Source organism: Anas platyrhynchos, chromosome 14 (genome assembly GCF_047663525.1).
Source record: "Anas platyrhynchos isolate ZD024472 breed Pekin duck chromosome 14, IASCAAS_PekinDuck_T2T, whole genome shotgun sequence".
Lineage (NCBI taxonomy): Eukaryota > Metazoa > Chordata > Aves > Anseriformes > Anatidae > Anas > Anas platyrhynchos.
In genome coordinates, this window is record NC_092600.1 from 4581216 (window position 1) to 4605248 (window position 24033).

Consider the following 24033-nt stretch of genomic DNA (forward strand, 5'->3'; position numbering starts at 1 on the left):
AGGACTCCAATCATCCCATGAAAATCACTGGCTGTTTGGTCGCGTAGCAAGAAAATAAGAAACAAAGCATCAACATTTGATCAGTAAAGCCAAGGGGCTCTGGCGGACATCCAGGACACCGTTTCCCAAACAGCGTTCCCTGCTCAGTTGTTTGCAACAGCGCGGAGCCAGCGCAGCCTCCGCCGGTGCCACTGAAGCCTGCGGCTCGGGGCTGCCAGAACGCCTGGCCCTACATTTTCTGCATAACCAGGTAAATTCAGGAGATTTTTTGCTTTCAGTTTTGTTTTCCTAACCCAAAACCAAACCAAAAGTAAGTTTCTAGGGAGTGGGAAAGCCAAAGGAAAGCTCCTTTGGTGTTTTACAGATGAGCACTAGGGCTCGATGAGCAGGGCTGCGACTCACAGGCTTGTCCCATGGGTGTTGGAAGAGCCAGCACCACGCTGCAATTTAAGGAGCAAAACACTGAAATCAGCATCCGAATAGCTACAGCCAGTACAGCTCTGCCATTTACTGCCAGGTTTCATGCACGATGGTCTCTGTGCCTCAGTTTACCCAAAGCAGAGACTGCTACATTTAATCTCTCTTACTACAAGGACATTGAATGAAGCACTCTATAAATGGAAAAATTATCAACACAGCAAGAACAAAGTCTGCTTTAACATAAGGTCTGGATTGTGGGAAATTCCTGCAGCGAGGTGACCACCCCAGTCCCATCCGTCAGCGCGGGCTGGACACACATCCACGCTGACATTGGTGCCTGAGCAGCTCCTGCACCCTGGGACCGAGCTGGGAACACAAACAAGTCCCCCAGAGCAGGAAGGCTCGTCCCAGCACAGCTCTGCCTGCTGACAACTAGTGTAAGTGACAACGTTACAAGGGACTTTTAAGATTCCTATGACTTTAATTGGAAAAGACATTTTTAATAGCCTAGGCAAATAACTGTGTGATCCTGCCAATTGCAGTGACTGCTCGCAGCCGCGCTTCACGCCCAGGGAAGCTGTTATTTTTCTGGCGTGCGATAGGAGGATCATGTGTGAACTGACATAACAGACACGCCAAAATTGTTCAGCTGTACGAGCTCTCTCAGACAGAAAAAAAAAAATAAAACACAACCACCAATATGCCCCCGGGGACAGCCAGACACAAACCCCAAAATGACATGCATGCACAGAGAAAATGCACAGCAGATTTCCAAGTCATATGCATGGGCTTTAATCAATGAACCTCACTGATACATGGGAAACACTTCATTCCCAGTAATTGTCCTTTGACAGCTCTAACAAGCAGGATCTGCTCAGGATGGTAATGATTAAAATGCTGACTCACAGAGGGTTTTGCCGTGCTGGCAGGAGTACACCAGCGTGGTGCTCACTTGGAAGGTATTTTGCATCCCTGCTTCTGAACCGATCTGCATTTTTAATCCTCTGACTGCAAACAGTTGTTTGTGGCTTTGCCGCGCTGACTCCAGGTTTCCCTTCTGCGTGGGCTGGCCGGGGAGGTTCCTCTCGCCCACTGACCGACACGGGGAGCAGGGCGGGGGGGGTCCCTGTGCTCCCCGAGGTCAGAAATGTCACAGAGCTGATGGGATGGAGCCGAGGCTGTGTGTGTGCAGGGCCTCGGGCACCCAGAGCCAGGATGTGGAAAACCATGCAGCTGCTCACCGTGCTCGCACGCATTTCGCGGCAGCCCACAGAGCACTTTGCAATCACGTTTGTGGCATAAGTCTTTATTCCTGCTGGCTCCTCTGCCCCCGGCCAGCACAGCAGTGTGTGGTACAATCCAAGCTGCTGAAACGTCCAGGCTGCAGGCCCTCAGTGCCTCACCTTGCAGTTACAGCTATTAGCAGCAGGAGACCAGATGTCACCGTCTCGATGGGATAACGAGAGCAGTGGGACAAGGACGAGCCCTGCGCAGCCCCAGGAAAACAAAACGAGAAGTTTCCAGGAACAAAGCCTCGCTTCTGCTCCCTTACAGCCTAAAGGATGTACCACAACGATTATGCATGACCATAACCATTGATAAGTAATATTGACATATAACACATGGATGACCATAAGAGAGGCTTTTTGGGGTTTCCTCTGATAAGGATTTTCCCCTCCCAAGCGCAGGGGTATGAAGCAGAGGGGCCGAGGCCCTCGCTCGGCTCTCAGCAGTGCTCATGTGCGCGGAGCCAGCCAGAGCCCGGCCGCTGCCGGGGCAGACCTCACTGCAGGGAAATTGCTACCCCCGGAAAACTGTTCCCCTAATTACAGCGTTGAAGCATGGAGCAAACCACATAAGTGATTCACACAGTGTTCCCAAGCTGCAGCCGCGTAAATTAGAGAGATTTCCAAACACTCCTGCGCCGTGCACGCTGTTGTTATCAGGATGGAAATACAGAAGCTTTCATCCTAAGGAGGCGAGGAGGGGGGAAAAAAATCGCCGTTAAACGAATCTCGTCAAATCGAGAAGACCTGGGAGGTCTACCCCCGGTGGATCTGTAGAGGAGTGCTGCTAAAACTCCTCGGGGAGCTCTCCTGGTAGGGAGCAGGCGGCTGGCAGGGGAACCATAGAAATGCACGGGTTTGTTATTGCTGGGCACGCAGGGGCCCGGCCTCTGCTCGCAAGCGGGGTGTGAAAGGGAGAAGGCAAGTGCACTTGGGGCAGAGAGAAAGGGATGGCGCTGGTGTGGAGTGGAGTTAAAAGTCGCCCATTGTTAGGGAAGTTTGCTCTCCTCACATCATCACAGCTCCCGGTGACACCGCTCTGCCTTTTGAAGTGCAACATTAGGCGTTTCCTTGTCACCCATTGGCGCAGGAGCTTTTTTACCACATTAAGTCATTGGGTAGCAAATGAATGGGGGGTTTTGACTATTCAGAACTTCACCTTATAAATATCAGGGTTGTAGGTTCCTGCAGCTTTCCTGGACCCGAATATCTCGAGATACGTTGGGACTCGGTGAGGCGAGGCGGCCCTGCCCAGAGACCTGCGGCGTGGGAGCTGCGGATCAGCCAGAGGGATCCAACTCCTGGGCTTTGACAGCCATGAGCAGCACCACCTTCCTCATCCTCTCCATTGTGGGCATCTGCGGTGTCATTTTCAACGCAGCAGCATGGTAGGATTCAGCAGAAGGGGCATTCCTGGGGGATGCTCTTGAGCCTGTGTTAAATCATGCGACTTGTTTCCTTCTCTTCGTTTCAGGTCTGTGAACAACTTTCTGATGACAGGACCTAAGGTAATTAACACAGTCACTATCAGCAATTTAAGTAAAGCCATTTTGTTTTGCAAATGGGAAATATTGCTTTTCTAAAGAACCAGAGCTCCCAGAGCGTATCGGCTCCAAACCGGGTTGAGTAACAAGGAAAAGGACCCACAACCCTTCTGGCTCTGTTTTCATGGATAAAAGATGAAGTGCTGAGGATCTCACCCACGCTTTCCCATGCAGGCGTACCTGACATACTCCAGCAGCGTGGCGGCGGGCGCGCAGAGCGGGATGGAGGAGTGCAAGTTCCAGTTCGGGTGGGAGCGCTGGAACTGCCCCGAGAGCGCGCTGCAGCTCTCAACGCACAACCGCCTGCGCAGCGGTGAGTGCCCACAGGGTGCCTCCGACAGGAGACGGGGGGTGCTCTGAAGAGAGCAGCCAGCCGATGGGGAGGTTTTCTGTCCCTCAGATACCAGGCTGGCTTTTCTCCATCTGCATTAATTGGTCTCACAAATGATGCTAATATTTTCTCTATGATCTTTATCCGTGCTAAGGGAGAGCCTTTTCTGCAGTGCTGGTCCGTGGGCTCGCTCCTGCTGCTTTTGTGCCGCATCTCAGGGAGCACAGTGCTAGAGGCACCTGAGTTTCGTATGGGGGGGAGGAGAGATGAAGGGAGGAATCAGGGGCGAGTGCTAAGAAACCGCCCAAGAGAAAGTTGTGGATATATTTGAATGCTATCTACTTCAGCCAGCATAGAAATGCCACTGGAAAGAAGCTATTTGACTCTGTTAGGAGAGCCAGAAAAGAAACTAAAATAGAAGCATGGGTCCAGACTGCTATTAGCACAGGTTCAACCACCAGATGATTTAAGATGAACTGTAATTTTCCCCAGCAGGTGAGACCAAAGCAGGCACAAACCCCCCGAGCAGAAAATGGCAGGGACAAACCAAGTGCCAGGTGACGTGAGGGATCAGCAACCTTGGTGAGAGCAGGATTGGGGCACTATTGTGCCATCCTACTGTTGCCAAGAAACTCTGTCCCATGCACAGACACCTGCAGAATATTGTGCCAAATTGCTGAAACTATTGATGCTGAAGCCGGAAGAGATTCCAGTCATGAGCATTTAATTTCTGTAGCACCTTACCTTTTGCACAAACTGTTTTGTTATTCTCTTCTTGCACCTTTGCAACGCTGAAGGTTTCACAAGAGAGCTCCCTTCCCAATAAACCAGGACCAGTGCGTACGTTTGCATGTGACAGCTTTTTTCTCCTCTCCCCCAGCTACCAGAGAGACGTCCTTCGTGCACGCCATCAGCTCCGCCGGCGTCATGTACACCCTGACCAGGAACTGCAGCATGGGCGACTTCGAGAGCTGCGGCTGCGACGACTCCAGGAACGGGCGCGTCGGTGAGCTGCCGGTGTGCTGCCTGCCACGGCTGGGCTCCAGCCCCTCTGAGCTGGCAACAAGACGGGCTGGCATCATCCCAGCCCTCAGCTCAGTGCGAGTCCTGGGGCAGGATTCACTCCGTCAGGGTGGTTCTGTTCTTACCGCACATCTGCCTTGCAGGTGGCCGCGGCTGGGTCTGGGGAGGCTGCAGCGACAACGTGGAGTTCGGGGAGAGGATTTCCAAGCTCTTTGTGGATGCTTTGGAAACAGGACATGACACCCGCGCCCTGATCAACCTGCACAACAATGAAGTTGGGAGACTTGTAAGTCAAATATTAAAAATAATAATAGCATTAGTAGCAGTAATAATAATAATAAAAACAATATCTATACTAGAAACAACAACAGAGCCTTGTAGACTGCTCAGGTCCCCCTCCCTGTCTGTGCCAGTCTAGGCACTGTGCTATTTGCCTGGGGGAAAAAAGCCACAGCTAGAATCTGACCATAAACCTGAACATGAGGAACTGCAGTAAGATTCAGTTCCAGCATCTGCAGCTTTGTGCAGCGCCATTAACCATGAACACCGCTTATTCAGCAATATGCCAGATTTATACTCACATCCTCTGGTCTGTAGCACAACACAAGAACCACCCCACATTCCTGCAATGGGCACTTCCAAGAAACTCAGCAGGGGAAGCCAGGTGTGAGGAAGAGCGTAGTACCCGGCCCACAGAGGCTGCCGGCTCTGGCCAAACCTCCTTGTCTGTAAAAACAAGGACGGCAACATTTAACATACCTATCTCATAGGGTGTGTCGAGGCGTAATCTCACAGAGATACCAGTGATTGGGACCTTATAAATACCAGAGGGAGATGGGTAGATAATATCTGTGAAGTGCTTGGCCTGGAGGAGATGTGTAGAGGTTTGGTGTCATTACGCCGCAGCGCTGTTTCACACATTTTGAATGAGATCTCTGTGCGAGGTGATGGGTCGATACGCCGATGAGAGAGGTGAGCCGCAGACCGGGACGCGCCAGAAGGGCATGACCCTGCACGCACACCTTAATCCTGGCCTGGAGAAACAGCTCCTGGAAGGGCTGGGGACAATAGTTTGTGCCCACTCGTTATCTCCGTCCTTTAATTAGTGACAAGGACAGACAGATGTTTGCCTGGAACTGAAATAAAGGCATGAGTTCATGCCTTGGAAGGACCTGAAGTCCTGTCCAGCACGAGTCACATTTGACCCACTGCCCCTGAAGCAGAAGCACCATGTATCCCAGTTTTGAAATGTAAATGGCAATGATCCACTGCTTCTAACTTCTTCACCTTTTCTACCCAGGCTGTGAAAGCTACGATGAAGCGAGCCTGCAAGTGCCACGGGGTGTCGGGCAGCTGCAGCATCCAGACGTGCTGGCTCCAGCTCGCTGAGTTCCGAGAGATTGGGAACTACCTCAAGATGAAATACGACCAAGCCCACAAGCTGGAGATGGACAAGAGGAGGATGAGAGCTGGCAACAGCGCCGACAGCCGCGGGGCCACGGCAGAGACCTTCCACCACGTCCACGCCACAGAGCTCGTCTTCTTGGAGGACTCCCCTGACTACTGCACGAGGAACGCCAGCCTGGGCCACCACGGCACTGAGGGCCGCGAGTGCCTGCAGACCGGCAAGAACCTCTCGCAGTGGGAGAAGAGGAGCTGCCGGCGGCTCTGCACCGAGTGTGGCCTCAAAGTGGAGGAGAGGAGGACAGAGGTGGTCAGCAGCTGCAACTGCAAGTTCCACTGGTGCTGCACGGTGCGCTGCGAGCAGTGCCGGCAGCTGGTGGCCAAGCACTACTGTGCCCGCCGCGATGCTGCCGCCACCAACCACATCAAGCGGAAAAACAAGGGCCACAAGAGATAGAGGAAGGCCCGACAATGCCGTGCCCGGGCTCACGAGGTGGACCTTTGGGTTTCTTCACCTTTTGTGGCCATCACCGTAGCTCAGGTTGGGAAGGAGCCTTCCCCAGGGCACTGCAGGGATCTAAAGGGGGTTTGGAGGTCCGAACGGACAGTGAGACTGGGCCTTCTCTGAATTAATGCTGTGAGATCACGAAGCACAAGGCGCGGGCGCTGAGGGACCACGGTCCTTCTGGTTTCATGGTTTCTCCTCAGTATTTACTAAGAGCTTCTTTCTTTTCGGGAGTCACTTTGCGTATCTGATGGAGGGAAGACTTTCACTTTTTCGGTGGCTTCAGCTCATTGCACTGCTGGCAGTAGTCAGCCCAGACCAGCAGCGGTAAACAAGGGTGGGACGGGCACTGCAGCCTGAACTGGTCCCACTGGGCAGCTCTGTCACTGCCACAGGCATTGCAGCCCAGGGCCCCCATGGTGTTCCTTCACAGGTCATGCTTATAAATACTCCTGGTGGAAAACTTATGCACTTTCTGATGTGAGAGGGATTTTTGCAGCATTGTGATTTCTATTAGAACAGCTGCAACTTTTTGAGGACTTTAATAGGTTTACAGACAGTGTTTACAGTTTTTTCTTTTTAACTTTTTTTTTTTTTTTGGAACTTCTGTGATTTGGTACCAAAACCCCTGCCCCGAATGGACAGTAGCTTCATGTATTTGTACCAGATGAAATTAAGCAGTTTAAAATTCCTTTATTATTTTTTTTATATAATAGCAGATAAGAATTCAGAATTCTTTATGCCTAATACTGTTTCTTAATTAAGTTGTATTATTGCTTAGCACAATCTGTTTTCTCCGTATATTTTGAAGGCATCCCAAAAGAGTTAGATTTTGGACTGTATTTTGCAATAAACACCATCATGAAAACAACTGGCTTTTTCCTTTCAGGCTTCCTAGCAGCACAACTCCAGGTGTAAAACCGCCCATTTCCATGCAAAGCCCAGCACTTCCAACATTTCCCATCATTAATCCCAAAGTCACTGAAGTCAGCGAGAAGCCTTTTCCTTCCCAGACCTCAGTGAAACTTGGCCCCAGCCTTAAATCCCCAGAGGGTTTGCTTTAAGACCTATCGCTGCAATATCTAACCTTTTCCAAGTGCTGAGCATGCAGGGTCGCACCCGCCTGAGCCCATTTTGAACCTCCTGAAGCCTCTTTAGTTTGTCTGCGGCCTCAGTCCCCCAGACGACGCGAGGCTGCCCTGCTTTGATGTGGAAAGCATCAGCACTTGCTGCACAAATCTGCCAGGCACGAGAGGAGCCCTTTGAACTCGGGACAGGAGAGAAAACTTGGGGACAGCTGCGAATGCGTCTGCTGGCTCCCTGCTGCTCGGGTGCGGCGGTGGGGAGGGCAGGAGGGGGCTGCTGCCACTCCCAATGGGTCCTGCTTCCCTCACGGCTTTCACCCTGGGGTCTTGGTGTAACCACGGGGGGAGGCAGCCCTGCCGGCATGTTACACCCACACCAGGGCTTTGATGCCGATGTGTGCCGACATCCCAATGTGTGCTGACATCCCAATGGCTTCCAGTGCAAACGCAGCCGCCAACACACGCGTGAGCCACGGCAGGAAGCTCAAGGTGTAAAATGCACACGTTGGGAAGCAGAACCCTCCCACATGCATTTGTTTTTTCCAGCAGATGATTTATTTAAAGAGGGAAGGGCTACAGCAGCCTGCCATCAAGCAAGGGCCCTTCTGTGCTGCCCTCAGAGTAGCTGCTTCCAAAACTTCCATAACAGGCCACATGACCAAAGCTAACAATAAATAAATAATTTTTTGTCACTGTTGCCACAACAGTATTTATTTGCAACCCCCTCCACAACATTTAGGCTGAACTAGAAGTGACAAAAACCAGCAAACAAAGCCCCTTTCCTTCACTGTGCCCGCGGTCCGGCCTACCCGCAGAGCAGTGCGGGCTCCATTTTGGAGAAGCGGCCCCAGGCCCCATGGGGCTGCAGTGGGCACAGCACAGCACTGCCGTGGGTGCCCAGGGGCAGGAAGATGTTATTTCACCAGGGGAACTGGTAAAATATAGGAACTGCCTTACTGCACGGCAGGATCAGGGTTAATAAATTGCCCAGGCCAAGCCTGGGGGATGAGGGCTCCCCACGAGCTGCTCTCCCCGCTTCCCCCAGCCCGGAGCCAGTGTCTTGCTGAGGTGGCTCTCAGCTCTGCTGTGCTGTATTTAGATGTTGGAGACGAAGTCTCCTTCCCTGAATTTGTCTAATGGCCTTTTTAACCCATTTATATTTCTGGCATCCGGACTGTCCAAGGCAACAAGCATATTTTATGCAAAAGCCAAAGACCACATGCAAATTGAGGAGGACTTGGGGGAAAGTTAAGTACCACCTCATGATATCAGTTTCCATTCTTTCTATAGCTTGCTGAACTAATACTGAGCATCAACACAGACAAAAGACAGCACTATGCCTTAGAGCTGCACCTTGACAGAGATATCACAGTCCTTGGGAAGCTGAAGCTCTCTCTTCCTCCCCTTGTTGCTTGGATACAGTAGTCATCAATTCTCACTACATTCACTACAAAACAATAGAAATTCAGGATCATCCTAATCCATCACATGCTGTCAGGGAGTCACTGTACCCCTGAGCACCATTACTCATTTTCGGAAACCACACACTCACCACATGCATGGGGGCACAGGGTAAGAAACCCCAGGCCGCTGGCAGGGCACGATCCAGGCTGATTTCACCACCTCAGCAGAGGCTTTACTGGAACAGCAAAATTCTGCGTATCAGTTTTCAAAATAAATAATGACACACAGGAAATCAAAGTCCCATCATCTGCTGGCTTGCAAAGACTTGCTCTCTAACCACAAGCAAAGAGCAGTTGAAGGGACCGATGATGTCTTTAAACCTGAATGTATTTACTCTTGATTACCTGAAGTCAGCTCAAATTTGGGACACTAATCCCAACCACCTGTAAATCACTTCATGCTTGAAAAAAAAAGGCTGACCTGGCTTTATAAACCCTTGATGAGGAATCTGACTGCCATCCCACAGATGTAATAATGATCCTAATTAAAATGAACAAGTAAAAATCTTAATCTGAACCAGGTGCAGCAGATGCCACATGAACTCAAAACAAAATCCTGATGCCTGTCCCCAAAGGGCTGTCACCTCTGCCTCTCCCCTTTGAGGGCAAAGGCTCCTTGGATTGTGGCATGGGGTATCATGGGGTGTCACCCAAAGGGGACACTTTTGCCACTTTTGTGGCCTAAACTGCTTGGACAGTGCTGGAGCAGCCCCAGCAAGGGTAACCTGCTTGCTAAGGAACACTCAGGACAGAAGCTGCCTTGGCCTGAAGTCTCTGCTCTTGCTGTGTGTGTTCACCACGTGAAAATCAAGTTTATTTAATTCACAAAACGCTTCACTGCTGACTGCAGGGGAACGGGACAGCATCTGCTTGATATATCGACAAGCATGGGAGGGAAACGGAGCCAGGAAGGCCACGCACTGACAAACTGCTTGTGTAGGTGGTCTTTGCGAAGTGCCTAGGAGGTGGCTGTGCTTCGGCCGAGCTCTTCTCACACCCTGCGGGCTCCCAGCCCAGCTGCACGATGCTCTCCTCCCGCTGAGCCCCACCACAGCCCCAATTGTGCAGCCCAGCCACTGCTCACAGCAGCCCTCCTCTGTCCAGGCCTGCTTCGCCTCAGCTGTTACACTCTTTGCCGAGTGGATTACCTTTAAATCATGCTGCCAGTGCCCTTTCATGGATTATAATTCTGTATGAGATGTTTGGGCTGTATCCTCCCCCCGTATTAAAGTGTCAGGAGTACATCCCCGGGCCATCCATCTTTTAACACTTCCGCATGGGCTTGGCAATTCTCTGACATGAATATTATGGCTCTCAAAGCTGCGTCTCCATCACTCAAGCTGACAAGTGTTAGATTCTCCTCTCTTCAACAGGGTAAGTGACCTTTTCATATGCAGCGTAGATTCCCGGTCACGCTGCAGCTGGTGCAGTGAAACCAGCGAGTGCCAGCAATTCCCTAAAGTCTTGAAAAACAAGTCACAGGTCCTTTTCGACTTGCAAAACCAACCCTTAGCATGACAAAGTTAAAGGGCCTTAATCAGCCCCTGGTTAGCCCCTGCTAATGCCATTCCCATAGAGGAGGATGAAAAAGCATCTGTGCGATGCCTTCTGCAGGATTTATTAACAGGGGTTTTCAAGGAAAGATAGGGAATTTGGGTGTCTGGCTTGTCGGAGTGCATAGAGTAGGTTTTTGTGAGCAGTTAGTGACTTTAAAACCAATTCCGACCTTAAGCAACACTTTTTAAAGTGAGGTGCTTAAAGTTAGATCCCTAAACCTCCCCAGCTTGATTTTCAAAGCTGCTAAGCACCTGTGCTTCCCACCCTGCACACAGGAGCTTCATTTCAGCAGTGCCTGGGAGAAGCAGGGGCAGAAGCCCACCCTCCACAGCATCTCCTGCCCATCCTTCATAGCGGTGCTGCAGTGAGGACACAGCAGTCCACATCATGAGACAGAAAATGAACCCACTGAAACAGAACTGCCTGGCAATTCAAGTTAAAAATCACATTACCCTGGGTCTTTGGCTAAACCGGTGCTTAATACTGTTCCTCTCTGCAGAGCAGAGGCACTTTCACAGCAACTTTGCCACCTTCCCACTTGGAAGCCCTGTGCAGTGGCTCATAGCCAGCACAGCCCAACAGAAACTTGTTAACACCTTTTCAGCTCAGTCTTATTAAAGTCAAGGCAATTAACAGCTTTGCTATTTACAAAACAAATCCTCTCTGCAACACCTGAGAAAAAGCATTACAAGTGTTTCCCAAACATTTCTCAGCTGGGGAGAACACCTACAATAACTGTCTGCAGGGAGGTGTTTCATCTGCTCTCCCTGAGTGGAGAGGACAGCTCCAGGTTCACCACAAGTTTGTGCTGCACTCTCATTTAGGAGGCCTGGCTGGCACGTAAATCTCCCGGGAAGGTTTATAATCCAGGGGGAAAGATGCCTATGGAAAGCCAAGGTGGGATTTTGTTGCCCACCTGCTGGTCCTTCCTCACGCCTGCTACAGGCAGAGGTGATGGTGTATGAGAGCTGCTGGTGGATGAGGAGGTTGCTCCCCTCCAAAAGCATCTCCACGGGTGGCTGGGGAGCAGTGGGTGACACACTGCAGGTTTCCACCTCTGCCGAGTCACAAGCTTGTGTTCTGCCCTCTCCCCCCAGCCCCCTGCCTTTTCCAGTTCCCTGCTTTCTCCTAGGATACATGTCATGCCCCCCACTTGGTGAAACAGCGCCCTGGCTTACAGTGCAGTAAATTCCCCCTCTTCAAACAATCCCCAAGGAGATGAGCCATTTAACAGAAGATTGATGGAATAGAGACAATCAAATAAATGTAACCTGCAATGTACTTCCAGAATTAATTCCTTCCTCCTTTTCTCTCCCATCCCACTCCCCAAACACGCAAAGCTTTCCTTGTGGCCCATAACTTATGAGGACAAAAGGTGATGGAGCCTAAAACATTATCTGGGTGCAGAGGTGACTGCTGGGACAAGAGCACTCCCCGTCAAAGAGGACTCAGTGCAAACACTTTAGGGGTTTAGAAAGATCCTGTCTGAAGCCTGTATCCCATCCTGGCCCCAAGCCAGCTTTTCCAGGAGCTCTGAAATGTGGAGAGCACAGAGGGAGTTGCTGGTAACTCCAAGTGCAGTAGGGTGCACGTACTGATGGCCGCAGCTGGGAAATGTTCATCAAATGCAGTCAGGAGGTAAGAAGAGCAGCAGTTTTGTGGGACATGGCCAGAAAATGAAAGACAAGAAGTCTAAATCTGATGTAGAAGGGGAACATAGAGTTTTACAGGAGGAAGACATCATGGGAAATCTTGGGTAGTATTTCAGCTTCTCTTGTCTTTCTAGTCTTTTTTCACTGTCCTATGTAACATTAAATGAAGCCACTTGTAGGCACATCCAGGAAAGAATAGCTCGTCAGGGGACATACACAGAGCCTGGACAGTATACGGCCCTTAATTTCCTCCTCTGATGCTTTCAATAGCTCATGGGATGCCATAAAAGATGATAATGATGAGGCCAGAGGAAAGACTGTAAAACAATGGGGCACGAGCAGTTACCTCACTTGGGCTCAAACTCAGGCCACGCACGGACAGAGTTTGCTGGTTGCCAGCCCTGCTGCTGGGGACAGCGGCTGCGCACCAGGTCCCACCACGGGGCTGGTGCCAGAGCTCAAACCTGTGCTGTGAGGAGTTACAGGGCCTGAAACGTTGGGTTATGAAAGCCGTGGGACTCTTCTTGTTGATTTAGATCTCACCTGATGTTTCACTTGGACACAGACAAGGGTGAGGACAGCAGTTCTCACGTTGCTTCCCAATTCCACAGATTTTTCTAACTTAAAACGCTATGGCTCCTGGCTCGACTCTTCTGGGTGCTTGTCCCTCAAGAATACAGCTGACAGCTTTAAACACAATAGCTTTTTTTTCTCTCCCTTTTGCCCAGTGTCTTGAAGCCAAGCCTCCTCTGGCCCAGCTCTCCATCCCCGCTGCTGCCAGGCAGACACTTCTGCTGGCCAGCTGCCACTGGCTATTACAGGGACAAGGCACCTCCTCCCTATCGCTAAGTGGATTTCGAAGGCAATAAGAAAGAGAATAATTAAATTAACTCGGTCCCAAATACCTCCCGAGGTGCTGAGCATTCCCAGCACTGCAGCAGCACGGCGAGCAGGTAATACCAGTCGGAGGCAGGCTGCAAACGTGGCTCCGGGGCACATCTGAGCGGGAGCAGGCTGCTGCTGATCCCGGCTGAGCGCTGGGAAGCGCAGCACCCAGACGCTCGGGATGGCTGAACTCAGGTCCAGGAGTAAACCAGCTATGTTTATACTTTGATGTGCCGAAGCTAATAAGCCCTATCCCAGAGCAAACACGGTTGTACTTCTTCCCAGCTTGGCCTACTTTATCCTCGGGGTTGTTTCTTGCCCCAAAGGCCTTCCCCCTGCGGGGTGCCAGGGACGTAATCTCAGGCAGCAATCTCAGGCTCTGTTTCACCCGACAGCCTGCTATTTAAATTCCCTGTGAAACATCTTTTGACAGCAGCATGTTCATTTTTTTTCCCTCCATCTACCACAGACAGCCTTGGGCTGCGAGACTTGATTCTGGATTTGAGGCAGCCCACCCTTCGGGAGCGCTCGGGTCACCTTCACCCAGCCCTGTCCCCAAGGCCGAGGTGTGCCAGGGCCTGGCCAGGATCAGCAGCAGGAACCCGAGGATGTGCCTGCTGCAGAGCTTTATCTCGCTGAGCGCCAGAGAGGTCACAAATCACCATCCAGCCCCTTTCAAGCAGCTGGGAGCTCTGAATTGTGCCTCTTATAGCCAGGCACCATCCACTCCAATCTCTCAGAGCCAGGCCAGGTACGTTGATAAGGAGATAGTGTAAACGGTCACACAGGATGGAGCCCCAAATTCGCAGTTTCCTGTGCTTTAACCCAGCGAGTGCTGTATCAGGGGGAGAGTCTTGTTTAGATCATTTTAGATTATCTCTCTTTCCAAAGGGGGCTGTTCTGGCCAAGGATTTGTCACAGTTCTGCACAGAAGGCCCCAGATTTCATGTGAAACTAAGTACGGAGTGCTTTGTACATTTTCAGCACAAATTTGGTAAGAACTATAGTAAAATAAATATTTTGGATGAATAACAAATACTGCTATGAAGAGTCCTGATAATGACCATCAGTTTCTTCTTAAACCCCAGCTGGCCTTTGGGATACCCCTACTTTCTCTGTTCCATGAAGATGTCATTAATTTCCACATCTCCATGATTTGTTCAGTATTGTATTCTCCACCCTACCTTGTAACCAAGCTAACCACCGAGAAAAACTCTTCAATTCATTCTTTTGAAACTTGACTGCAAGAGGACGCTGACCTCACCCCAGGGAGCAATTTTCCTAGAGACAACATTTTCTGGCACTGAAAACGCAGTTAAATCTTGCTAGGCCATTAACTCCACACATGAAAATAAATTTGTGAATGTGTTTTTTTTAGCTTCACTTTAAGGAGACATAAATGCATCAGAACATTCCTTTAATCCAATTCACTCGTCTTGCTTATTTTCCCAGACAGGCCTTTTCTTCATTGGAGATACCTGCTCTGGGGTAATTTTTACCTGCTTGAGTTGTGGAATAATAGCCCTGCCCTTCAGGTACCACTCTCCAGAAGCAATGCCACCCTGGCCTGTGTTTTGGAAGACAGACGGCTTTTCACACAGATCTGCTCACCCTCAGATACTTCATTTTCTCAGCCATATGGCGACGAGGAAGACAGTAAGGCTTGAAGGCTGGAAAAGAAAAAGCAGCAACGCACTGCTGGGAAAAGCAAATCGGTGCTTACAGGGTGCCCGAGAGGCTCGCCGAGGAGCTGTGGCCCACGGTAGCTGCGTTCAGCAGCAGTTTGTCAGCGGGGTTGCAGATGTCTGGACAGGGAAGGGCAGCGCTGGCAGCTGGCTGCAGGTCTGCTCCCCGGGTTTTAGCTCCCCGCTGTTCCCTGCTCTGCCAAGCCAATGCCCATCAATCATCGTTCAGTGTCTAGCTAAGGGTCTAGGGGCTTCTCAGCAAGAGTTTGATGGCAAGAGGCAGACAGCGAGCAACAGGACATGAAATTTCCAGCCCTCCCATCTCACCAGCACATTGCTGCTTCTGCAATGGGCCAGGCATATCCTTTCTTTCTGACATACCAGAGAAAACATGTGCACTGCTCTGCTTGCTAAAGGACACAGATTTCCCAGACAGCTAAGTAAAACACACCAGAAAAAGGACTAATAGTCAAAACCAACAGGAATCCTTAAAAAAAGATGTGGATGTGTATCCCTAACACAGTGGGCTTTGAGCCTGTTCCTCAGAGGTCAGGCTGTTAACCCACCCAGCAGCCCCTGAGGAACTGGAAGAAATGATCTGGAGACTTCACCAAGCATCTCTTGACACCAGTCAAGTTTTTTGTTTGTTTGCTTCCTTTACCTTTTTGCATAAGAGGTAACTGTTTCCAGCAGAAAGCAATTTCTGCCTGATTTCACTACAGGTCTGCTATGCATGACATGCAAGTGATACCACTGCAAATATACAAACAGCTGGGGAAAAGGGTGAGTAATGCAGCTGCTTGGCAAAGAATCACAGCAGCTTGTAGTCACACCAGATTGTAGCCTGTTGCTTGCTCTGATGCCTACAGATAGGGGATGCTTAATTAAAAAACAAACAAACAACAGCAACAAAAAAACAGTATTGGGTGCCTCCCCTGACGAACAGCTCTGCTTAATGAAGGCTCTGCACATTCCCACCCTCGTGAGACTCTCATAAACTCGTTTCTGCTAGGGCTCTGAGCTCCGGGGAGGCGGCAGGCACAGACAGCAGCACCCAGCCCTTTTCTCAGACAGCTGTGGGCCCCCGCAGCCTCCCTCAGGCAGGGCAGGTAAAGAGGATGCTCCACCTCACCGAGACAGTGTGCACTGAAAGAGAAAGCTCTGGGAGCTGAAATACGCCACGGAAATGCCCTTGGGGCTTTCTGGAGAAATCCCAGCAGGCCTGGGGTCACCCAGCTTTCGCTTCTCGCTCCCCTGCCCTACCAGCAGTACATCTTGGGGAACACCGAGAGGCCACCTGGAAATACCTCCAGCCTGTGGACAGGTTGGATTGGTTCCTCCCAACTACAGTTTCATCCCTTTTGGGATGTCAGAAGAATCTGGTGTCCTCAGACCTGGCCTCAGTCTCCCATTATCTCAAAACATCCTGCACGATGCTTTTAATTCCCCGGCTGTTTGTCTGGAAGAGCAGACAGTCTGCTTCCTAGGCTCTGTCACACTGGATGGTGGAGAAAAACAGATGTAATCTGTTTTGGCAGTGGTATAAGTTTTTGTATTACTTTGCTGCTATGTTTATCTCCACTGATTTTTTTTATTTTATTTTTTTAAGTATTTGTGCAGGATTCTACTCATTCAGTGTACTTTAAAGTACTCCTTACACATTAATCACTTAAGAGGAACAAAATCAATTGATACTTGCACTGGAGAACCTTTTTTTTGGAGGGTTGTTTACTCCATGACATGGGCCACGTACACTGGCATGCCAGAGTGAGAAAATTATGTCAGACTCGGGCATCTAAGGGCAAGATGTACAATAGAAGGTTGTAAAAGAGGGAGCAAATTTATGCTTCCTGCAATGGTGAAAACAAACTTATTGATTGGGCTTGAGAGAACATGAGAAAAAAAGACTTCATCTTTTCTACAGGACAAACTGCCAGAACTAAGAGGTCTAAGCCAGACGGGGAAGCAATGGCTCAATGTAATTCATAAACCAAGTCCAACTATTTTAGCAAAAAGCAAACAAACCACAACAATAACAACCAAACCAGGCAGGAAATCAGTTTCCAAGTGTTTCAGCCAAGGAAAGATGCTCTACCCGTGGAAGTGGGTAGCCAGGCAGGCTTACAGTACGGCTCCAAGTCCAATAAGGGTCAAGCCCAGAATAAACCACGCCGCGAACTTTCGCTGCTGGTCACACAGGCACACCCCCTTTTTACATGCGCCTCCACATTGCCCCCAAAGTGAGGATCTAGGAACCTTCTCAGTACATTGGTTCTGTATTTATGCCATTCAGGAAAGCGTTAGCTCTTTGAAACTAGAGAGTGATGACAAAGGAGCTTGATTTCCACAAGGGAAAGTCGGGTATAACAGCACTGACAGCAAGGACTGGACTGCCCAGTCTGCGTAGAGACCAGAACACCCCAAGGCAATATCTCTGCCTCTCTCTTCTGCAGCCTCGTAGGCAAGATTTCAGTCTTCCCTCGTCTCCTACAGCCTCACTAATTTAACAGAACGGGTTAATTTTGACTTACCTTATTATTTCTTCCAAAGAAAAGATCCAGAAAGTTACTGCATCTCCATTAGGTGTCTGCACCCCCTGCTGTGGCTTGAACTTAAGACACCAGAGGAGCTGCAATATTAGCTGCACGGGAATGTTTTGGTTTTCCCTTGCAAAACAGGCCCATCTCTCCAAGTGTGAAAGTGCTTCAGTTACCAAAACATACTTGCAAGGGGAAAAAGGAAATTTCCATATTTTGGATTTAACTAAAGAATTCCCACTTTTGATGAAAGCAAACAGAAAAAAGACATGTCTCAACACGCTCCCTTTACACTATCTACCAAGATAAGAAGGAATACTTAGAAGATCTTTTTTCCCTCTATAGATTAAACAAATTCCCATCAGCAATTTGTAATCCCTGGACCACTGCACAAAAGCCACAATCTCTGTGAGGAGAGACAAGTTAATGCTACGTGTGTGCACATAAAAGACATTTTACTTTTGGAAAAGCCTCCTGGCACCAGGCACTGCTATTTCACATGCAGAGGTGGCTTGGCACACATGAAAGGTGATTTCTTTGTGTGTCTGTGTATGTGCAGGCTTTCTCGACCAGAAGGAAGAAAAGCTGTAGCAGAACAGCTAATTCATACGATGTGACAATGAATCAGTTGATTTTCATTGAAACTGTACAGATAAATAAACATCCTATTTCTTGTCGCTACAAGGGAGTGAAAAGCCAGGCCTGCCAATTTATACTGCCAGACCTTTACATTCTCAGATCACATCCAAACTGACATAATATCATTCACCTTAGTAGAATTACGCCAGGTTATAGCACTTAAGGATGTGGCCCAGCATCATTAGCTGTAGTAAATCTAGAAGAGTACATGTAATACCGTTCATTTCATTTAGAAAATATACTTTATATTATCCCTTTTCCCCCATATTAGCCAATAAAGGTCACAACACCTGTCTGCACCCAGGAAAGAGCAGTTACAGCAAAAAATAGCTAGAACATTTAATTGTTATTGCAGAGTGCAATAGGGATATTAATACAAGGTGGAGGCATAGGGAAATATTTTATTTCAGTGTTGTAGGAACAGAGAAAGACGTAGGCAGTTGAAGCTGAGTTTGCAGAGAACAGAAACATGCCTATCCTCATTTGGCCTTTTCTCTACCCGTTCTCTTCATTTTGCAGTTCCAAAAGATGGCATAAGTGAATGTGTTGTGTGTTTTCCTCCTGGATCTTTGCCTTTAGTGGATGTGGACAGCAACACAAAGCAGTTGCCGATGCCATTAGAGCATGGAGACACGGCTACTCCGCGTGGCAGACTCACATGTATCGCTGGAGCTGAATTACTCCAGTTTAGGAGTTGCACTCCAAATCTCCCTGGTCAACACAGACACTAAATCAGAACCATGCTGGCCCCATTCATTTCCACTTGCACAGATGAAGCATGGCTTCGCAATCTCTATTACAGATCTCCAGCTTCCTTCTTCCTTCTCCCACAACTGTGCTACATAAAAGTGTGTTTGTATTTATGTATTTGTTAATGAATATTTTCAGTTGAAATGTTATTTTGGCTTCAACTTATTCCCACTACAATTGAATTTACATGTAATTGTTAATGCAATGCCTTAGCAAGAGACATGCTAAAATACCACCTTTTCCTTTACTGTAAGATACTCCTATGTTAGATGAATTGATTCTCTAAGGTTACTTTGCAATACATGTTATTTTCAAAAATAAGTGTTGACTGGACGCAAGAAAGCTGATTTTTCACTAATTTTACACTAATTTCTGATCACTGATTTGGAAGGTCAGAATTCATGACAGATTTGTCTTCTGTGATAGCAGCTTCCATCATTCAAGCATCCTCCCACCCACACAAATTGTCTACATATATTCAGGTAACAGGCATTGCCTATGAAAAAAAAAAAAAAACAAAAAAACTTTCAAAACACAACGTGCCAAATGGTCCCAGCCCCAAACAATTGGCAAACCTTAAGAATCCAGGTGTTGAACTCCCCATTTCTGTGTACAAGCAGGTACTTAAGCATGCACAACACAGCAGTGCGTATGCAATACCCATCTGCTTGTGCAGTTACCCGTTCTTCCACTCCAAAGTCTAGGGTAGGTGCACAAGCACCAATGCTCTGACAAATGGCCTGTTCAGCCGAGCAATCCACCAGGTATTGGATCATCATGTGAATATTTGCCCACATTCAAGCAGGAAAATTGAGACACTAGGCACATGGAAGACTGGGGGACAAGCCCAAATGACAAGTCCAGTAGCTTTAGCTTGTGTTCTGTTCCAAAAAAGAGTGAAGAGACTTCTTCCACATTAACTCAGAGGATATGAGATAGGGCTAACATGGTGTTGAATCTATTTAATTATGAACAAGCATTTTTCATTGAGGAGATATGCGGATACACTGCTTAGTTATGACACAAAACTGGAGAAAAACAGAGATGGAATTTGTTCCTGGTTATGCTGCTGCTTCAAAGGATGACCTGAGGAGGGGTCATTTAAATTCTCTGACACTGACCTTCACACTTGCACCATTTATGTCCTGCTAGTTCCTTTGTACTGCACTCTGTCCTCCAGTTAGAAGAAATGTAGTCAAGAAAATGGGTATTGTTCTTAAAAATACATTGATGAATTATTTACCTTTTTTTTTTTTTTTTTTTTTTTTTAATTTCATTCGAGGAATCTCATGCAGTCTTAAAGAGGAATATTTTGCAGAGGGAATGAGGAACTGGTAGAGATGCCCCATTGTGCTTTGTAGTGTGAAGACTTTCTTTGCTATACGCAATGATGAGTTAATGGCTGATATAACACTAAGCCTGGAGAATGCCTCGACACTGAGTCAGTGTTCAGGTGAGGCCATCTTTTATTGCAGTTCATAAAAAAAAGGCAATAAAAGGCTTAAGAGTCATCACTGATCCTAACTACATAAACCTAATAATCAGTATGATAAACTGTCATTTACATGAATAGGAAATTGAATGGACATTTCATTTCCTTAGCCTTTGTCGCTCCCTTTCAATTGCACTGATGGTGCTATTCAGGGAAGTCAGCATGGTGCCTGTTTACAAGAGAACTTTGCAAAACAAAGACAGTCACGGTCAAAACTTTGTTGGTCAATTCAGTATATTTACATGGAAGACCTCAGAAGGGAAAAAAAAAAAAGATTCTGAAATAGCTCGTGGCATAGTTTAGCTGGAAGTGGTAAGTTAGGAGGGAATGATCTCACAGCTATCTCGATTCGTGGTGGCCACAGAAGAAAGCATCTGGTTTTCAGAGAGGCTCAGACTTTCCTTATCCAGGCAAAAACACCATTGCAAAACTCCCTGAGCAAAATGGAACATGACAAAGTGTCCCGCATGCAGAAAACTGTATTATCCATGTCTGACTTCAGAGAAATCAGGCGCCAACTCTTTACTCTCAGTTGGAGTGCAGAATGTGCCATGCCAACATCCGGCAGTGCATTTCAGATGTAGGTGTAACGTACCAGCTGAGTAGCTCTCAGATTTTTCTTCTTCCTTTTAAATAATGGAATGGAGTTGCTCTGGATTGACAGTGAAGCAACTGAAAGCACAGTTGGGACCAATGCTTTTAAGGAGTCCTTCCTACACCATAACTTTTCACAGTTCAGTTGCTAAATTACACATTATAAAAATAAGTAAGTGCAATCGAGAGACTGTGTTAATCTCAGAAGTTTAAACATCACCCTGTAATGACTGCTTTATATTGGCCTGTAGTAAACTACTTTATGGGGCATGCAGGAGATCTATCCGCACGCGTACGTTAAATACTCCTGGGAATTTTCTCACATAGAGAGATGAGGACTGAAACAAACCCCAAGACGTACAAAACATTGCCGTCATTCACACTGCAACAGGAATGCCACCCAGTAAGAAACAACTTTTACAACACCTAAACGAGATAAGAACCGAGAGCCAGCAGGGCAGTAAGATGTTGCTTTTGGAAGTGCAGAATTTCCTAACCTGACAATCAGTGCGGATCCTGGAAACGTCACAAAAAAACAACCGTCTCCTTGCAAGGAAATGAGAACTTAGGCACTGCCTATAAATAGATTATAAAGAAACATGGGTGGTTTGCAGACTAGTTTATCAAAGCCAAGAGAATTTAGAGCCAAATTAGGCTCTTGCACATAAAAATTCCCTGGAATTTAGGGTGAGTTCATATGTGAGCACTTGCCCAGGCAGTCTGGGACTGACAGACTGCACCCAACTGCCTTTAGCAATTTCTCTCTCTAGTAATACTGAAGATCCAGCCAGTCTGACTCAGAAATCCCAGGTGAAAAGAATTTTAAATCAAGTAAACATGATGGTAAAGAAGTTGTAGACATGGTAACACTTTTTTTTTTTTTATTTTTTAATAACCTGATTTCAGAATAGTCCTGTAGCAAAGCAAGAGTGAGTCAACCTGAAATCCATTGCTACACAAAGAGTCAGTCAGATTTTCTCAGGGGAGAAAATACAGTGCCATACAAGACAAATGTAAGCATACCCTACAAAGCACCACATGAAGTCCTTTGTACCAGAGCATTCCTTCCCTCAGCCATAAAACACTCACAAGCAGCAAACTGAAGATAACTCTTAATCCCTCAGTGTTATCATTAATAAAGTATCATTCACCCACTTGTCTGCAAGCTGTCTTCTCCCACCGACTGCTTCGTCTCACAACAATGCCTTATTTCTGGCTCAGAATCCAACAATAGGCTCTCCCCTGAGCTCACGGCAGCATCTCCACCATCACCTGGCAGGAGGCAGCATAACAATAATTTGACAGGCACCCTCTCAAGGAGACTCGGCATATCAGTCTTGCTGCTGCTGACACTCCACACCCTGAGGAGCTCGTCCAGGCTACAGAAGATTTGTAGGTACGGGTAGCTGCTATTAGTGCTCCGTCCAAAAGAAACCCATTTATTCCATTTCACTGACAGCATAACAAGAAAGTACATATTTCCTGCGATGGGCACTGCAACACGAGTTTAAGCTAAGTCCATTCGAGTAAAGCAAGTTAGCAGGCAATCAGTGAAGGGGACTGAAGTCCTATTTCTGGTCCATGAACAAGTCTACAGACAGTCATCTAAAAGGAAGCAGTGCTGGAAAAATAATGGAGAGTTATCTTAATTATCTTTTTTATGATGTGCAGAGTCCTTCTTTCCAGCAAAATAAAGAATTATTACTCTTCAGATTTCTACTTGAAAGCATTATTATATATATTAAAAAAAAAAAAAAGGAAAGTGGAAGAACAGCATTTTCACCACAGAACTTTCAAAGGGTGAGCTGTTGTTAGGTAAGCCCAAAAATGACCAACAGTTAGCAACCAGAATAGCATGAATTATCCACTGCTCTGGCTTAACAAATTTCTATTAACTAAGGCCCTTATGAATAAATAAATAGATTAAAAATAGACTCTGCTATTCTAATATGGCACTGAAAAAAAAGTAAGAGATTGAGTCATTCCTTCCCTCCATATAGTGCCATGCGACCAACATCCATCAATTTATCAATCTGTGAATTTTGCTTAGACCACAGTTGTTCGAAGAACAGTCACAATTAATAACTTCAATGAAGGAAGAAAGACAAATTCTCTCCTCTTTTCCTAGGTGAAAAAGATGAGTATTTGCAAATGTCCATGTAACATGCTTTGTTTAAAGTTGCTGAATGAAAGTCCTGAGCTGTGTACAGTGACTCATTTCTGAAGCTTGGCATGCTGAAATGCTCTGACTTACAGGCAAAGGGGTGCTGGCTTTGATTGAGGTTTCTGCTATCTTTAAAGTATGCTCAAGGTTCCTGGCAGTTTAACTGGTCTATTCTTAAAGATAATGAATCCCTTATGAGACAGGAAGGCTGAAAAATCATACATTTCAGACTAGCTCAATCTATAGAGTACCAATAACAACTTCCAGGGCAGGTAATAGCAAGCCTCTGATAAGCAAATTTCCAGAAGAAAGTTGAAAAAACAGAATTATGGGAAACAGACCGAGCTGCTGGTTTTATGGACATAGCTCTATTCCAGCACCCAAGCAGTAAAACTAAAATGAACTCCCTCAAAGTTAAAAATACCCAATAAAACTCAATGGGTAAGATAATTATTCTAACTCAACAGGGAAAGGACAGGTCACCAGTTCTCACAAAGAGTAGCCTGCCTTGCTGACACCAAATTTTAAGACATATTTCAATTCATCTGTTTTTCCTAAAGCTACACTTTCTCTAATGTGGATTTATAACATTGGCCAAGCTCCGTGCCAAATAAAATCCTGAAGACCAGCTGAAACGTAAGCAGCACTGCCTCAAACAGCCTCTCCTATGGTGTAACAGCTCCCCCAGGGGACCAGGTTGGTTGCCCATTTCGGTATCCCTAGGACTGACCTTCTGCCCCCATCTTACGTATTGATGCAGCTTCCCTCACCATCCCAGCTGTGAGATTTTCTGGATTAATACCTGTGGGAGGTGTATAGATACAGTGAGCAGAATGGCATCCAAGGGATGAATGCATCTTCTCTCTTTTCCTTTAAAAAATGGAAGTGAACACCAGTCAGCAATTAAAGGTGTTGGCTCTAATATTAGAGAATAAAATCCATAACAGATGATATACACTTGAATGACCAATTTTGCAGTTATAGAAATAACATTGGTAACTTTAGCTGTTTTTGCCC

General features: G+C 47.4%; 1 protein-coding gene and 1 long non-coding RNA gene across 4 annotated transcripts in view; one reads left to right on the forward strand and one right to left on the reverse strand.

Annotated features, from left to right (window-relative positions):
• Positions 1 to 834: 834 nt before the first annotated feature.
• The window catches only part of LOC106019840 (uncharacterized), a 40051-nt gene continuing 16852 nt past the window's right edge, over positions 835 to 24033 (reverse strand). Inside the window, exons 1-4 of one of the 3 annotated variants that reach the window (XR_002406096.4) lie at positions 9151 to 9632; positions 5186 to 5330; positions 4326 to 4863; positions 835 to 3209 (exon numbers count right to left, since the gene is read on the reverse strand). This is a non-coding gene — a long non-coding RNA (uncharacterized lncRNA). Of the gene's footprint in view, positions 3210 to 4325; positions 4864 to 5185; positions 5331 to 9150; positions 9633 to 24033 lie in introns of those variants that run through there. The other 2 variants (XR_011803451.1, XR_011803450.1) reach the window with 2 other exon arrangements.
• WNT8A (Wnt family member 8A) lies at positions 2964 to 7362 on the forward strand. Its single transcript, XM_005028659.6, has 6 exons — positions 2964 to 3094; positions 3181 to 3214; positions 3425 to 3563; positions 4462 to 4587; positions 4748 to 4890; positions 5905 to 7362. The coding sequence occupies exons 1-6, from the start codon at positions 3024 to 3026 to the stop codon at positions 6463 to 6465; spliced, it is 1074 nt and encodes a 357-aa protein (XP_005028716.3). The 5' UTR covers positions 2964 to 3023; the 3' UTR covers positions 6466 to 7362.